Raw genomic sequence first — 16,750 nt, 5'->3', positions numbered from 1 at the left:
CTCTGTGCCAGGCCTGCGTTTCTCCTCCTAACCAACCCTCTGAGATACAGCTCTCACTTCTGCAAGGGGAGACCACAGCTCAGGATGGCAGCGCAACTTGCTGACAGTGAGTCCAGCACTGAGGTGCTCACAGGAAAAGCAGGCTTGCCCTAGTTCAGCCCCAGCCCCACTACTCCCTTACTTGAGCAAGTTACTTAATCTTTCTCACCTCAATTTCCTCATTGTAACATGAGGATAAAAATAGTACCAGCTTCCCAGGACTCTTTGAGGACTACATGAATTAATATCTTTAAATTCTTAGATCCAAACTTGAACACTGTAGATATGAAGTAGTTGTTGTTCACTATTATTTGCAGTGTTCCCAGATGTTTGTGGCTTGGCCAGCCCCATAATCTCGTGCCACCACCGTGGTAATTATGCCTGATTAGCAGATAAGGAAACTGGGCTTAGGAAGGAGCAGGGTTGGGGTCAATATGGCCCCAAAGTGACCTTTGGTCTCCTGCCCCCACCCCCCAGGAACCAGTGATGACCTGTTCCAGGACTCGGAAGGGCGAGAGGGCTCCGAGGCTGTGGAGGAGCACCAGTTTTCAGACCTGGAGGACTCAGACTCAGACTCAGACCTGGATGAAGATGAGGACGAGGACGAAGACAGCCAGGATGACCTGTCCAGGCCATCCTCAGAGGCTCCCCCAGCTGGCCCACCAGCCACACTGCGGGCAGACTCCTCACCCGTTCAGAGCCCTCAGCCCCCCGATGCCACCTCTGACAACGAGGCCACAAGAAGCAGCTCATTCTCAGAAGCTGAGCCCTTGACAGCCGGCAGCTGCTCCACATCCAACCAGAGCATCCTGGGCTGTCCCCAGCTGGGACTGGCGCCATCCGGCCCTGTGGAGAAGGACACAGTTTCAGCCCTGAGCTCCAAGGCCGTGTCCCCTAGAAGGCCATGGTCCCCAAGCAAAGAAGCAGGAAGCTGTGCACCACTCACCCCCAAATACTCAATAACCAAAAATGACTCATCTCCCCAGCAATGTTCCCCGGCCCAAGAACCACAGGCCTCAGTCACAAGCACGCCTGGCCCCCAAATGGGCCCAGGAAAGGACATGGGCCCTTCTCCTTGCAGGTCTCCAAGACTTGAGCTGTCTCCTCTCACTCCCCACCCTCTGGGAAGAGAACTACCCCCTCGGGGGCATCTGCCTCCTAAACTTGAGGGCACCACAGACCCAGGCCCCTCCAAACACTCGCCAACCAGGAGATGGGCTCTGAGTCAGGCCGAGTCACCACCATGGTCAGCGCTGCCAGGGAAGTGGGCTCTGGCTGGGCCAGGCAGCCCTTCTACGGGCAAGCGTGGCCCAGGCTTGGGACCAGCTCCGCGGGTTCTCTTTCCACCTGCGCCTCTACCTCACAAGCTTCTTGGCAGAAGCCCTGAGCCCTGCACCTCCATGTGGGTGAGTTCCGCCACATCCCTCTGGAGGTTTGGGAGATTGCAGGGTCACCTTTCTGAGCATCACACCTGAAGCTAAGTCACTCCAACTCAGTAGTTATGGATAATTCGGCACGTATTTCTTGGACACCTTAGGCCAACTGGTTTATTGCACATTATGCATCTCGGAAGCAGTAGGCTTCTGGATTCAGGTTCTACCCCTAATGCGTGGTGTGGCCTTGGATATGGGCATAAATACTTGAGCAATGACTCACTTGCCCCATGCCTATTTCTCTGATATTCTTTGAGCAAATGGTGGCACTTGACCAAAATCATCTGTCTCCAACATCACAGTCACACTCCTTCAGACACCATGGCCAGCAGCCTCCGTGTCAACCGTAAGCATGGTTGCCACGGCTAACACCCCTCTGTCACCAGTACACCAAACACCCCACTGCTGCCACCTGCCAGCCTGATGGGTGTTGTCCCATCACCCACACAGCCCCATCCTGTTGTCATGTCACCTCTGCACCACACCATGCTGTCACCATGGCTACCACGACCCCAACACTGACAATACTATCATTGTCAGCTTCACCTTCCAACACCTTTTCTGTCACTGTGTTGTGATGACCCAACACTGGCACTCCTAGAGGAGTACGGCTGAGGAATCTCTCTTTGATTTGTAATTCTGGGGTCACATTAAAGTTCCTGGTCGTGGGAGAAAGTTGAGGCCCTTGGGTGGAAAACTCACATCCAAGGGTAAAGTTGGGTTGAGACAATTTTAGGACCAGGAGAAACAGCAGAACCCAGACAGAGGGTCAGGCCAGGGTAACAAGAGGGCCTCCCTCCCCAAGAACACCCTCCTCCAGATACGTTGGCTGTGGCAGGGGGCATGAAGGCCTTGGGGCCAGAGTGTGTTCGTGGTCATCATAGGCTGGGGGTGGCCCACTGGATAGTGCCACAGTCATCGCCCAGTCCTCTAAGCCTTGGTACTCCATGAGGCCAGCACATAGCCCTCAACTTCCCCTGTCTTGTTTCTGATCCTACAGAAGGCCGAGCCCCGAAGTCCGCCCTGCTCACCTGGCCCTGCTCATCCTCTCTCCTCCCGACCCTTCTCCACCCCTTACGACTTCCACGGCCACATCCCAGCCCGGACAGAGGAGAACATCTTCAGCCACCTGCCTCTACACTCCCAGCACCTGGCCCGCACACCGTGCCCCCTGATTCCCATTGGTGGGATCCAGATGGTGCAAGCCCGGCCAGGGGCCCATCCCACCCTGCTACCAGGGCCCTCCGCAGCCTGGGTCAGTGGCTTCTCATGGGGTGGCAGCGACCTGACAGGGGCCAGAGAGGCCCAGGAGCGAGGCCGCTGGAGTCCCACGGAAAGCTCGTCAGCCTCTGTGTCCCCTGTGGCTAAGGTCTCCAAGTTCACACTGTCCTCGGAGCTGGAGGGCAGGGACTACCCCAAGGAGAGGGAAAGGACAGGCGGTGGACTGGGAAGACCTCCCGACCGGGAGCCCACAGAGCCTGCACCCACACATGGCCCCTGCACCCCGCAGCCACCCCAGGGCCATCAGGCCACACAGTCCTGGAGCCCCCGCTTGGAGTCACCGTGCACACCGGCCAATCCCGAGGCCTCTGCCACCCCAACGCTGGACCGCAGCAGCTCCATGAGCTGTCTGGCCGAGGCCTCTGCTGGCTTCCCAGCCCGGAGAAGGAACCTCTCTGGGGAACCCAGGACCAGGCAGGGCTCCCCGGAGCCCTCAGGTAGTGGGGAGCCCAGGGCACCTCCACCCAAGCCCAAGGACAGGAACCCCCTGAGCACTTAGCCTCTCTCCGACAGACTCAGCATCTGGCTTCCGGTGTTCAACAACAGACGTTTTCAGCCAACTTCCTCGAGTAACCTTGCTCCCATGGGCTCCCTTTCCCTCCGTCCACCTGTCCAGCTTCTGCTCAGCCCCTATCTGTTCTAGCTTCCCATGTATGCAGTACCTGTGCCTTTTTCTATACCTTTTGTTGCTTGAAAAGAGAAAAAAATAATCATACACATACATAAAAACAAAACCCGTGAGGAGCTTCAGGCTGTGAACAGTTTGCATTTGGGGGGAAAGGCTGTAGAATGGGGGCCTCCTTGGCACCTATACCAGCCCCAAGACCAGTCAGTCATTTGCTAAGGAAAAGGAGATGCACTGAGGGGAAGAGCAACAGCTACATCAAAAAATATACATCATTAAATGTAGAAGGAAGCTCTCCTATGTACAGATGCTCATGGTTCCTGTTTATTACTGCTTTATCCCACCCCAGTGAGTGGCCAGTCCTCTCTGCCAGCAGAAGGACCAGTAGCCTGAGCCAGAGGGACACAAATTCAGGCAGGGAGGCCCCCCAAAGTGGACTCCCTTTTTTCTTCTATTCTTTGCAAGAAAAAAAAATTTGAAGCGACTTTGGTAGGATTTTGACAAGCAAGCAGAAGGCAGGAACCCGTGGGTTAGTCTCCAGGACTCCCAAATGCCCAGGTAGTCTGTGTTATGGGCCCATCATTGTCCGGCACAGGTGGATAAGCCACCCTGGCCCCCGCCCTCCCTCCTGGCTGGGAAAGGAGACCTGAGTGTCCATCTCCTGGCTCCTGACCTCAGCCATACGCTCCAAGCTCTAGCCTAGCACTGTTCCTGTGCCTGGCCTTGGGTTGTGCTTCACGGTGGCCCCTATGGGCCAAGAGGCCTTGCTTCTCTCATGGCCGGGCTTTTTCATGCTCTCACTAGAGGCTCAGGGGACCCATCTCTGGACCCCTTGCAGCAGGACTAGTTTTCCTATCCCCACACCCCACTGTCAGATCTCCACTGCCCTACAAAACACCCCAAATCGTAACTGATAACACCTCCCTGGGCCTATTTGTTGACTTGTATCTCTTTATCAATGACAACAGATTATATAGCTAAATCTTGAACAAGAAGATTATGTTTGGTACTTTCCCCAGCCTCCTCAGATTCTCTTCTCTCCACCTAAAGGGTTTCCCCCTTCCTAGGGCAAAAACCTCCTTTGTAAGAAAAATAATGTGACTAGATATTTAAATTCCAACATGGAACTGGACCTCTAGCGTGTTTACCCCATGTAATTAAATGGGAAAGTGAGCATGGCTATGTACGGATACAGATGCCTATGATTCTCATTTTCAAATCAGCCACGGTTCCATCTTCCGGCCAGACCACCTTGTCCATTCTCCTTTGTATGCTCAGAGCTAAGACAAAAAAGGGGCACTAGGGCAGGACTTCCCTTGAGGTCCACTGAATTCCAAGGTACTGGGAAATCAGACTAATCAGTAGCTTCTGGCTGCTTGACTTAGTATAGGACTCTTGCCCACACCAGAAGCTAGCCCACCCTGCACCATACTGGTATTGTTTGGGCTTGGCAGGAAGTGGGTAGAAGCTGAACCCCAGGCCAGAAGCCAGGGCTCTCCTCCCATTGCCTCTCAGCACTAACCTGTGGGCTTTCGAGACTTTGAGGACTGAGGCCTGGGATCTGCATAGAGAGCAATTCCTTAACCCTCCCTGGGCTCCCAGCCTTTCTGGGCAAGATCTTCCAGCCCCAGGCTGCTGGACTAGCTCCTGACTTGAGGGTGGCCACATCCCTCCACCCACCCTACACTCCTAGCTCTCCAGGCCATCACTCAAACAGCCCACTCACTAAGGTCCCTTTCCTGGGCAGCCTTGCCATGGACAGTATAGCCAGCAGGGGAGAGTCCCCCCAGTCCCTGGGCAGCCAAAGGGCTGCTACCCCACACAGGTGCCCAAAGGGACCGCCCGGTCCAGCTCTAATCCCCTCTGCCAGACTCTGGGCTCACTTTCCAGAGTACAGGGCCCCCTGCCCCTAGGCACACCTTCCTGATTTGGAAAAATATTCTCACCCTAAGAGTGCCCTGCCCTGAGCCCCCAAGCTAGCCCCAGCTACTTTGAATTTGCTGTCTGCCGGTGAGGCTGTGGTCCCCACCCCAGGAAGAAGCAGTGATGATTGGTTGATGCAGACACCTGTGCTGAGCTGTGAATCTGTGTGGATGGCCATCCTTGGTACAGACTAGCTCTGCTCCTTGGGTATTGGCAGGCAGGAAGCAGTATGCCAGAGTTTTAAGCCAAGCCTGCCTTCTGCTGGGTTCTAGGCCTCTTGTCCCCAAGACTTGCCCTCCGTGATGCCTCTCTTTACCCTGCACAATCCCACAGTCATCTGGGTGTACCAACACCCTCCCCCTCATGCACCCCCATAGCTTACACTCTGGCCCCAGACACTGAGACCCTTCTGACAGCAGCAAGCTGCTCACCCTCCCACAGTCCGAAGTCTATCCAAAAATGTCTGAACAAATTGGCCCCCGGGTTTCTCTAGGCGCTGCCCCATCCCCACCCGGTCTCTTGAAACAGGAATAAGCAATATATCTGAGCTGAGTTCCCCTCTAGTCCTTGCTCCAGATGAGTCTTTAAGGCAAAAGTCCTGGCTGAGCAGCCATTCTAGGAGACCAATCTGCAGGGGGAAAGGGTTCCTGAAGGCCTGTGTCACAGGCTTCCATGTTGAGATTCCAGTCTGCTTCCCGCCAGAAACCCGCATCGGCGCTTCTGATCACTTTACTAACTCTAGTGTTAAAAGAAAAGACAGAGAAAATGAAGATGTGTAGGCAAATGTAAGATACACCCTCTCTGTAAGATAAATATTTGCCTTTCTTTCCTAAAAGGTGTACGTATTCTGTATGTGAAATTGTCTGTAGAAAGTTTCTATGTTCTTAAATGGCAATACATTCCAAAAATCGTACTGTAGATATGTACAGCAACCGCACTGGGATGGGGTAGTTTTGCTTGTAATTTTATTTAAACTCCAGTTTCTACACTTGCATCTTGCAACGTTGGTACGGTATATATCAGTGCAAAAGAAAAAAAAACTCAACAAAAAAATTCATGCAGGTCTAAAGCACAGAGTGACGTACAAAAGCAAAAATATTGTTCAGTATTGATGTGTGTGATCTCTGTTGTAAATTACATCTGTACTGTGAATGAAGTTTTTACAAGTATAATAATTGCCTTTATTACAGCTCAGGCTGAGGGTTCAGCCTGAGAATATTTTTTAAAAAAACAGCATGTTGGAATAAATTTGAACGTCCCAACATAGCCCTGTTTGCCCAGCTCATGGTCTTTCTTGGGGGTTGTAAAATATTAGAATTGGGGAATACCCTTTGTTGCCTGTTTTATTACAGAGAAATTGGGCCCAGAGAAGGGAAGTGACTAAACCTCAGTCACACAGCCCAGGACTCTTGTGGCCTTCACTTGTTCTGTCAAGGAAATGCCAGATACACTGCCTTGTGATCAGGGCCTGTACTCATTGCCTAGGGTCACTGCATCAAATTACCACAAATGCAGGGCCTTTCATCCTTTGCTTTGGAGGCTCTGGAGAACCCATTCCCTGCCTCTGTCCTACTTTCTGGCAGCTGCCAGCAAGCCTTGGGCTTCCTGGATTTTAGATTCATCACTCCTTATGTGCCTCTACCTTCACACCTCTGTGTTGCTCAGCACACTAGTCACTGAACTGAGGGCGGATCCTACTCCAGGGGATCTCATCTCAAGATCTTCCTTATACCTTCAGAGGCCTCAGTTCCAAACAAGGTCACATCCACAGATTCTGGGTATTAGGATATGACTTTTGGAGGCCAACATTCAACTGACTACAGCATGAGACATGAGTTCAGGTCCCTGGCACGGCCACTAACTGGCTGTATGACCTTGGGTAAGTCCCCTAACTGCGCAGTGTCTGTTTCCTACTCTATACAGTGAACAGTAAGTCTCGATGTCGCTGAGGATGTTTGTGAGGATTAAAAGAGATGGTATTTCCAGGGAGGCTAACAGCCCAGAACAAATGGCCACTAGATATGAACTCCACCTTTTGTATTCACCTCTGCTGAGCAGCACTGAGTGCAATCACCAGCTGCAGCAGTGAGCAAGACAGACATAGCCCACTTTCGGTAAGATCCATTTCTAGTTCAGGCTGTCAGCAGTCGCCCGATCCTAGGGCATCACTGCAGCCCCTGTAGAAGAGGCAAGAGCTTGAGACCAGAGGAAGTCTGCACCACTGAAGACCTCGCCAGAAAAGCAAAAAACGGCCAGCACAGGAAGAGAAGCTGCGAGGGGACACAGGGGAAGGAACACAGGGGACAGTCTAAAGGCCCTCGGGGTGAAGAGCTGTCCAGAAGTTCATCACTCAGGATCTAAGAGGTTCTGGTTGGGCAACGAGGGACCCATGCTGAACTGGGGGAAACTGGCCTCGAGCCAGTCCTGGTGCAAGATGCTGGGGCTTCTCACAGATGCTGATTAGTGTGGGATGAATGCCACAGGCAGAAGAAGGTGGCCGAGAAGTGAGCATCAGGTGGGAAGGGGGCCGCCTTCCCAGGAGCCTAGGGCACAGGTAAGAGACACTGGACCGTAGCTAAAGGAGGGGTCCAGGGAAAGGAGGACCCAAGGGCTAATCAGGAAGAGGTGAGGAATCGAGGCTGGCTTCCCCCCACCATCATCCAGGGCTGAGAAGGAAGAGGAGCAGACAAGTCAGCACCTCTGTCTGGCAACAGGAAGCCCAGGTGGGCCTGACGATGACTTTCTTGTCAAGTGAAGTCACTAGAGGAAGTTACAGACTAAAGACTAAAAGGACTTGGAAAGGTGTGAGCAAGTGTCAAGGAAAGCAAGAGAAAGCCCAACAGGGAACAAGTTGGGTGTCCCATGTGACACCAGGGACCTGGCCACCCCTGCTCTGCTGCAGTCAATTCATCCAGAGGGAAAAGTAAGGGTGGAGGGGAGGATGTTGGCAAACGAAGACGTGAGGTTATGGGCACTACCTCTGCAAGCCAGTGAGGAGGCAGACAGGCACGGGGGATACAGAGGAAGGCCTGTGGTCTGCAGTGGGCAGGGGCTGCGGAGAGAAGAGGAGACAGGATCATGAGCTGTCACAACCTGTAAGACCACTGTGGATGAAGACTGCTGATCACAAGCATGTGGCTGAGGTACAGCGGGGAGAAGACTGCTGGAGGGGCAGAGGCCTGAAAATGAGCACCTGGGGCACTAAGCAAGTCACACAGGTGGCAGGTGAGGTTACCTGTGACAATGGCACGGCTTAGGAGGCGACCTGGGCCACGAGCCAGGGAGTATCCATCAGGATAGGCTCTGCTGTGCTGCAGACACTCTGTGGCAGGCATGGGTGTTTCTTTTTCCCCCATCCCTCTTAAGTGTGCATCAGCAGGGGCATCGTGCACATTCCCATCACTCGGAGACACAGACGGATAGCAACTCTGTCCCTGTGTCCCCCTGAGCTCACAGGCAGGGAAAGGAGCATGCTCAGCACCTTGCACTGGCAACAGACAGCCCTGACATCCATTCTCCAGGATCCAGAGCAAGTCAGGTGTAACAGCACAGAATGGGGATATTTGGAAATAGCCTGAATGATGAACCTGTAAGGTTAGGACTTCTGAGACTTAGACCAGAGAGTGAGCAGATGTCAGTAATGGGACAGGAAGAGGATAAAGTCTGATGGTGTGATTTGTTGTTTTTGTTGTTGTACCGGGAATCGAGCTCAGGGCCTAGTGCTTGCCAGGCAAGCACTACACTGCTGCGCTATATCCCTGGCCCTGCAGCTGGACTTTTATAGAGAGTGAGGGGGTGGGGGGTGGGGGTTCAGAGGAGGCTATGGGAAAGCAAAAATAGTATCCAGCGTTAGAACCTGGGATATGGAAGAATGAAGAGCCATTAAGCCACAAATGCCAGGGAACATATCGAAATCTCAGGCCAGTGGGGAGGTGGACCCTAAAACAGCCCCAGAAGAGGAAGAAGAACGTAGTACCCACCCCGACCCCGCCTCCAACATTTTACAAAGTCCACCTGTAGCCATTACAAGCATCCTGCAAGGTGAACGACTGTCTGAATTTGCCACTTTTTCACTGCTGGGACAAAATACCTGGCACCTGCAACTTAAAGGAAGAGAGACTGACTTTACTTATGGTTTCAGATGGCTCCATCCACAATTGGCCGGCTCCAAGGCAGAAAGAGCATGGCAGAGGAAGGCTGCTCAAGCCATAGCAGCCAGGAAGCAGAGCAGAGGAAGAGCCACTGGAGAGCTGCACTTCCAAAGGTGCACCCCAGCTGACCCACTTCCTCCCACTAGTCCCCACCTCTAACCGCACATGCAGCTGTGAGCGCCAGTGGATTAGTTCACTGATGGGGTTAGTGTGCTATGATCTGATCACCTTCCAAAAACCACAACGCGGAACACATGAGATTTTAGGGCGACGTTTTAAAGCCAAACCATAACATTGTTCCCCCTAGCTAGTTAGTGGCAGTAAGAAGACTAGGACCTAGCTCCCTTCAGGGAACCGTATTTCTTCCTCATGACCCCAACCCACTCTGGCTCCGGGGAAAGTGCTGGGTCTTAGATGGCTCAGCTGCTACTGCTAACGGTCCAGCTGGGGTTCTCTCCAGCAGCTGCTGGGCTGTCAGCATGGCCACCTTGGGACCATGTTGGGTCGCTGTGCCCACGGCTGCAAGCATGAACCTTGGACAGCAGACACCAGAGCTGGGATTACAGGACTTGAGATCATAAAGAGGCTGTGTGGATTCTTTAAAAGATCAGCTACCTATTCACCACTATCTGCCACTGGCCCAAAGCCTACCAGTCATTTACACGTTGCTGGCCTCCAGGCCTCTTGCAGTGATTCTCTAGACATCATGAAACCCTTCCCCTTTGGGAGTGTGGCAGGACAGAATGCACAGCCTCATTTTGTTGACAAAGGATAGAACCACGATCACACTTTAGCAAGCAGCAGGGCCATGAGCCCAACATATCTGACCGAGTTTCAGGAAGGCACTGGCTGTGCATGGGCTGCTGTTGCTGAGGCCTTGGCCAAGCTCTGCCAGGTTCCTATTCAGGACTCCCCTGGGTCTCAGTACCTGGAGACCATGCTCTGCCCGGATACAGGTCACTAAGGCAGAACAGCCTCAGAAGGCCGAGCCAGGCCAAAGTGGGAATGAGTAGTAGTGAGATGCAAAGGAAGGAAGCTCAGAGTCAGGAGAGCCCTGAGGAGGCTCCCACAGAGGACTGCTCCGTACAGGTGTTGCTCAAGGGACCACTGCATCCTTTTTACAGAGCAGGGAGCCTATAAAAGAGATTGCCCTACTCCCCAAGGTCATCATGGTAGGTGGCAAGGTCCCCACATTAGGAAATGGAAGATTCCTATGGAAAGAAAATCTAGGCCTCTATGCTACGGTGCAGCCCTGGAACCTGGCTGGGGCTGGGGGACCCCACTGTATATACCCCCCAATCCCAGCCTGGTGGCCTCGTCCACTTTAGTGAGATCTGCAAATCTGCAAATGCCCCCATTTAGCTGAGAAACTGATATTCAGAGCCAGGAAGAGCTTGGACCAAGGCCAAGGCTAGGCTACTCGAGTCTTCCCCAGAGCCACCTGCACCACCCTACCCACCCCACCACTACGCCGGGCCTGAGCAATACTTCCCATCTCTCCTGCCCAGCTCTGCCTTTTTAGGAAAGGAAAAGAGCAGCCCTGGTGGCAGGCAGGCAGGCAGGTGGGAGGGCACGCTAATCCACCAGCTCCTGCAGCTCTGGTTACCCGTGGTTTGGGGCCCAGGCAGGCCGGCTGGGAGTGCCCGCCCAGCCAATGGGTGCTGCCACCGAACTTGTCTGCCAGAGCCATACAAGGCTTCACCGCAACCCAGTCCCGAGCCAGCACAGGGCAGCTCTAGCGCCGGCACCGACCCCACCCCTGAGCCTACCCGCTCGGCACGTCCTTGCACTCTGCCTAATCCAGCCTGCAAGCAGGCAGGGCTGCAGTACACGTGCACCAGGCCCAGGGTTCTCCAAGGTCAGGCAGGTAGCACTACCAGGGTAGAGGCCAGAGTCAGGTCAGGGACCTAGCCAGCCATGGGGATCCCAGCTGAGGTAAAGGTAATGGAGCTCAGTCCTGGTCCAGGCTGCACCCTCTCTGGGGAGACTGTTCAGTTCCCATCATCCTTTTGGCCCAACTGAACACCTCTATCTTGGAAAGGGGACTCAGCAAACCTAGTATGCTGTCCCCTCATCTTCTGGAGTCTTCCCAGGATCCAAGCCCCAACTATGTAATTCATCCTGGGTCTAAGGCAGCACGCACCTCTCAGAAAAGGGAGCATTTTCTAGCATGTGCCTGTTGCGGGAGATCCCCTTGTAGATCACTGTGTGCCCATCGTCACTGCTGTAGGCCTGTGATGATGGAAGCAGGTGGGACCAGCAGCCCCTGCTCAGCAAAACCCATCCCATCCTTCAGTTCATAATACCTCTGGGATCTGTTGACAAGCAAGAAAGCTGAGTCCCAGAGAAGTTCTTTACCTAAGGTCAGGGGACCAGGACTTAACCCCAGAGTATGTACTCAAGATCTCTGTACTTCTTCCTTTATGAGTTTTAGATCCTGGAAGAAAAGGGGCCTGGTCATTTAGACCAAAGTGTGAATGTAGGAATGAAAGGTATCTCTGAGGTGAGAGGACCCTTTGTTCCTAAGTGGGGTAGGTGTTTCCTAGGCCTCCTGATATACCAACAATGCCCAGGCCATGGCTGTCTGTATGCACAGCCACCCAGTTTGGAGCTTCCCTGGCCACCACTGGCAATCAGACCCATCCCAGAAGCATCCTTGTGTGTCCTACGTGGGCCAAGCTGAGCTCAGGGCCAACTCTGCGGTACTCTTCAGGGCCACCGACAGGTGAAGGAAACGTGCCGGCATGGGGGGTGGTGGACTGTCTGGCATCAGGCTCTGTTTGCTCACCCAAGAAAAGATGAGATAAATATAGACACAGGATTACTCAGACACAGCCTGGGAAAACCGGCTCCTGAGCCTCGACTTCAGCCCAGGCCCAGCCTCACCTTCACCCGCCTGCTTACACGGAGCCTGCTGCTGCCAGGCCTGCCCCGCCTCCTTTCAGGGCTCTGCACCTGGAAGCTTGGGGAGAGCCCTTCCTTTCTGCTGTCTTGGGGACCAGGCAGAAAGGGAAGCCCATAAAGAATAGGCATAGGGCCTACAGCCAGGCTGGGTAGCAGAAGTCACTTTTCAAACACAGTACAGACTCAGTTTCCCATCTGTGCATACAGCCTTCACCTTCCTTGGACCTGCACATAAGATGTGGTTGGAGACCACACAGCTGAAAGAGTGAGGCTAGGATCTCACACACAAGAAGCAAAAGCCATATGTTGGGGGAGGGCTCCTCTGGAGCCAGCATGCCGGTGCTAAAATCCCACCTGTGCTCTATTTTAGCCTCAGAAAAGTTACTTAAAATATCTGTGCCTCGGTTTCCTCATCTTTAAAATAGAATAATAGAGCTGGGTGTGGTGGTGCATGCCTATAATCCCAGCTCTTGGCAGGCTGAGGCAGGAGGTTAGCCTGGTTAGCTATGTAATTCAAGGCCAGCCTGAAGTACATAGCAAGACCCTGTCTCAAAAGCAAAAACAAAAACAAAATAAAGTAAGAATAATAGCAGCCTATTAATACTAATTATTATAATTTCATATTATTATATATAGTAATAACAACTTAATAATAATACAATCTCCTGGGATATAAGAAAGAATTAGATGAGTTACTACATGCAAAATGCACTGATGCCAGGGCAGGACAGATAAACTGCTACTGCTTGTCTATTACCGTGCAGCCTGGGTAGGTGAGGCCGCAGCCCAGGTGGATTGGGCAGGGGGCTGAGAGGTCTTACGTTCCAAGAGAACTGCCAGGCCCTGGACTTCAAGAGTGCACAGGACACTACTGCCTGATGTCCCTTGCAGTCCCCAGCCTCCTTGCCCTGACTGCTTCCAGAGTCAAGCAGACAAAGATTTGAGCACCAGCTCCACCACTACAGACCGTGTGACATCAGGCAAGTGATTGCCTTCTTTGGGACGCAAATGGAGAGAACAGCCCTCCCATCTTTCTGTGTCCTGGTATTGGTATGAGGGTTAAATGGGAAAACATGTGGCAGCATCCAGCCCAGCTGGGCAAGCAGGCTCCCCACATTTAACCTCATCCTGAGCCCTTTCTCTTGAGACCTCCAGCTTCCTCCAGGGACTGTGAGCTCGGGCTGAGAGACAGCACTTCTGGTTATAGGATGCTCCAGATGCAAGGGCCCTTGGGGACCAGTAGGGTGCATACTCCTGACATTTGGAAGGAGCACAGATCCCCTCCTGCACAACAGTCACCCTGAGTTGCATCCATGCACATTGACATGGGTTTCTGTGTCCCATGTGCATGCCTGTCAGTGTACACACATCCACACACTCAAGGACATGGGGGCACAGCCATACATGGGCACAGGGAGACAGGTGGCTGCAGGTGTGTCCCTGCACATCCACGCCAGAAACACGGATGTCCTAGCCAGGCCCGGCCCCAAGGTGGCCGTCTTCACGGCACAGGAATGCAGACATCTGGGGATGCTCTGCCAGCGGACGTGAGGGAGAGGCCAAGGGGAAACCACACAGGCAGGAATCCAGGCAAGCGTGCCAGGATAAGGCGTGGCACTTGAGTGCCAGGAACTATGGAAGGGGGGCACGTGCAGATGTGTGCTCTGCTCCAGCCTCTCCCTTCACCCCATGTCCTCAGAGCCTTTAGGTTCTGGCAGTCAAAGGGGCTCAGAAACCATTAGCCCCACCCAAGGCAGCCTGAAGGTTGTACTTGCCTGCTGCTCCATGTGGCAGGGCCCTCTCTCTCTGGGGTGTGGTGGCAGAGTCTGAGATGTGAGGGGCCATTCCATATGGGCTTTCTCACTAGGGAACCAGAAGAATCTAGAGCCATAGAGATCTGCAAGAGAACAGCTGTCACTGACACAGCATTGCAAATCAAAGGACAGCCACCTGGAAGATGCAGGCCAGGGTTGGGGCTAAGCCTGACCTAATAGGCACTGCATGTTCAAGTGTTTGCACCTGCAAACTCCCTGAATGCTCACGAAGAGGCCCTGCTCCCCATCTGTGGATCCGGAATCTGAGATGCAGAGAAACAAACCCCCAGAGCTAGCTGGTTCCGAAGGCGAGTGTCTAACCACTGTGCCCCTCTGCACATATCACACCCTGGTAGAGAGGTTTGCAAGTGGGGCCTAAGCACCGTCGACAGAAGGAAAGGCAGCATCCCAAATGCCAGGACCTGTGGTGACAAATAGAAGAGCAGCTCCCGGGACCTCTGCAGCATCAACCTTCCCCAGGTGCAACTATACTGCCTCATTGAGGGGCTAGACTGAGAGCCAACCAGGGCTTGTTTCCAGTGCCCATCAACAGGGACCAGCTGAAGCCGAGTGGGGGCCGTGACAGTGAACCGAGAGAGGATGAGCACTAAGGACAGAACAAGGCCACTGCAAGGTCAGCCCTGGGTAAGGAGAGGTCACTCTCATCTCCTTCGTGAAGAACCTATGCCCTAAGCCAAAGAGTTTCAGAACACACGGAGACAGGTGGGGCTAGCCAGCACCCTAATGAGGACCTGCTCAACTCAGTGGCCCTAAGGCCAAGGCTGACAAAGGTGGCCTACTGCAAAGGCCCCCGGCCAACTGGGACCCCAATGCAGCTGCCCTGTTAGTGTCATGGCTTTGGGAACCTTATGAATGACAGAAGGGTGAGACATGCATGAAAAAAATGCCATCCACAGAACCCTCCCTGCAGCCCACCTGGCCATACTGCCCGTCCCAGGAACACTTGGCCATCTAGTTCCTGCCCCCAGGGATAAGGAAGCAGAATTCCCGAAGACAGCACAGTCATAGGGGGACCCGAGGCCTCAGAGCAATGGCAGGATTCTGACTGCAGTGGCTGCTGGTCTTTCTCAGACCAAACCATAGTGGAGGCTTGGACTTTTTTGCTCCATTTGTCAGGGCAAACAACGTCAGACACACAGGTAGCACAGGAAGCACTGCTGTGTTCCAGCCTAGAGAAGGGTCCACACCTAGGAGGAAGGTGCCCAGTCCAAGTGCCCTGGGTTCCTAACTCCTCTGCCAGTACCACTGTGGTCTTTGGCTCTCTGATTCTCAACTTCCATAAGCTGCCATGCCTACACTCGGGGTTGTTCTAATCATTAGTCCGCACTGCATTTAGAAAGATCCAGGCATATCCTGGCACACCGAGGACTTGAGTGTGGCCATGTGTAGTCCACAAGGACCTCCCAAAGCTCCTATGCTCCTTACTAAAGCACTTCTAGCCTTGAGACCTCATACCTATAACCGGACTCTGAGGAACAGCAAGACAGCCAGTGTCACCCCATTTGCCAGCTGGATCAGTCCAGACCCAGACACCCCCCCACCCCCCGCCGCGGGGGGACTAGAAGGAAATACACAGCAAGCCGCAGGAAGGACTGGGGGTCAGCTCATGTCCTGCCTTCCCTCCCACATGGTCCTCTACAGCCCTAGACTCTCCAGGGGCAGTTTCGGGTCATGCCGGGGTTATGGTCCAGGCCCTTCTCCTGGATCTCCGGTTCGTCCTCCTGGGCAGCCCGTTCTTGCCCGTGGTTCATTCCCTGTGATCCATGCAGGGATTCGGCTTGGACCATTCACATCAGCGGGGCCCCCAGGGGGCTCCCCTAAGAAAGTGGCCATGCTGATAAAGGGAGACTGCAATCAATAATTCTGTGTCTGAAGAAAGTAATACTCATTAATATCACAAGCTGATGCCACCTGCAGTTCCCTAATGAAGGACTAGTTAGTTAGTAGACCACAGTCACCAGCACTCTGTCCTCGCTGGCTCTAAATTCTGCCGCCGCTTTGCCCAAAATTGGTTGGGAGGTGAGGGCGGGCCGAGCGCAGCAGCCTGGCCTGCAGCCCACAGGCTGGCTCCACCCTCACCAGGCAGCCCGGCGCTCCGCCCTCGGGGAGGTTTCCCAAAACAGGCACGGAGGAGCTCGGTACTGCGAGCGACCTCAGCTCGGAGAGCAGGTGGGCTGGGGGTGGGTTCTGCACCACCTCCCGGTCTCAGTCACCCCCTCTGCCAACTGGGGATGTGCCAGACATAGTTGTAAGAACGCAGTCTGTGATATCACACCCAATCCCCATACTATGTTATTATCATCGCCAGCCCAAAGGTGGGGAAACTGAGCCACGGGGAAATTAAAGATCTGGAAACTGAGACAGGGACACAGACTTGCTCTGGGTCACTGCTGAGCTGCAGAACGAGGACCTGAGCTGGGGTTTTAAATTTTCGGAATCTCTGTATCCCCTCCAGTGCGCAGTGGGTGTGGCACACAACGGTGTCCTCCAAGCTCTCTGCCCCTGCTCCCCCATTTGAGACCCATTCAGGCCCTGACGCACCCCTAGTCTGTCGCTTCG

General features: G+C 53.7%; 1 protein-coding gene across 3 annotated transcripts in view; it reads left to right on the top strand.

Annotated features, from left to right (window-relative positions):
• The window catches only part of Hivep3 (HIVEP zinc finger 3), a 328,172-nt gene extending 321,589 nt beyond the window's left edge, over positions 1 to 6,583 (top strand). For all 3 annotated transcript variants that reach the window (XM_033767605.1, XM_010633909.2, XM_033767604.1), the window contains exons 8-9: positions 517 to 1,445; positions 2,473 to 6,583. In XM_033767605.1, coding sequence (XP_033623496.1) covers positions 517 to 1,445; positions 2,473 to 3,252 — 1,709 coding nt within the window. In that variant the 3' untranslated portion in view covers positions 3,253 to 6,583. The remainder of the gene's footprint in view (positions 1 to 516; positions 1,446 to 2,472) is intronic.
• The last annotated feature ends 10,167 nt before the right edge of the window (positions 6,584 to 16,750 follow it).

Source organism: Fukomys damarensis, unplaced genomic scaffold (assembly GCF_012274545.1).
Source record: "Fukomys damarensis isolate Sample0158 unplaced genomic scaffold, DMR_v1.0_HiC HiC_scaffold_23, whole genome shotgun sequence".
Lineage (NCBI taxonomy): Eukaryota > Metazoa > Chordata > Mammalia > Rodentia > Bathyergidae > Fukomys > Fukomys damarensis.
Note: the sequence above shows the minus strand (reverse complement) of the source record. Positions and strands in the feature narration are given on the sequence as shown.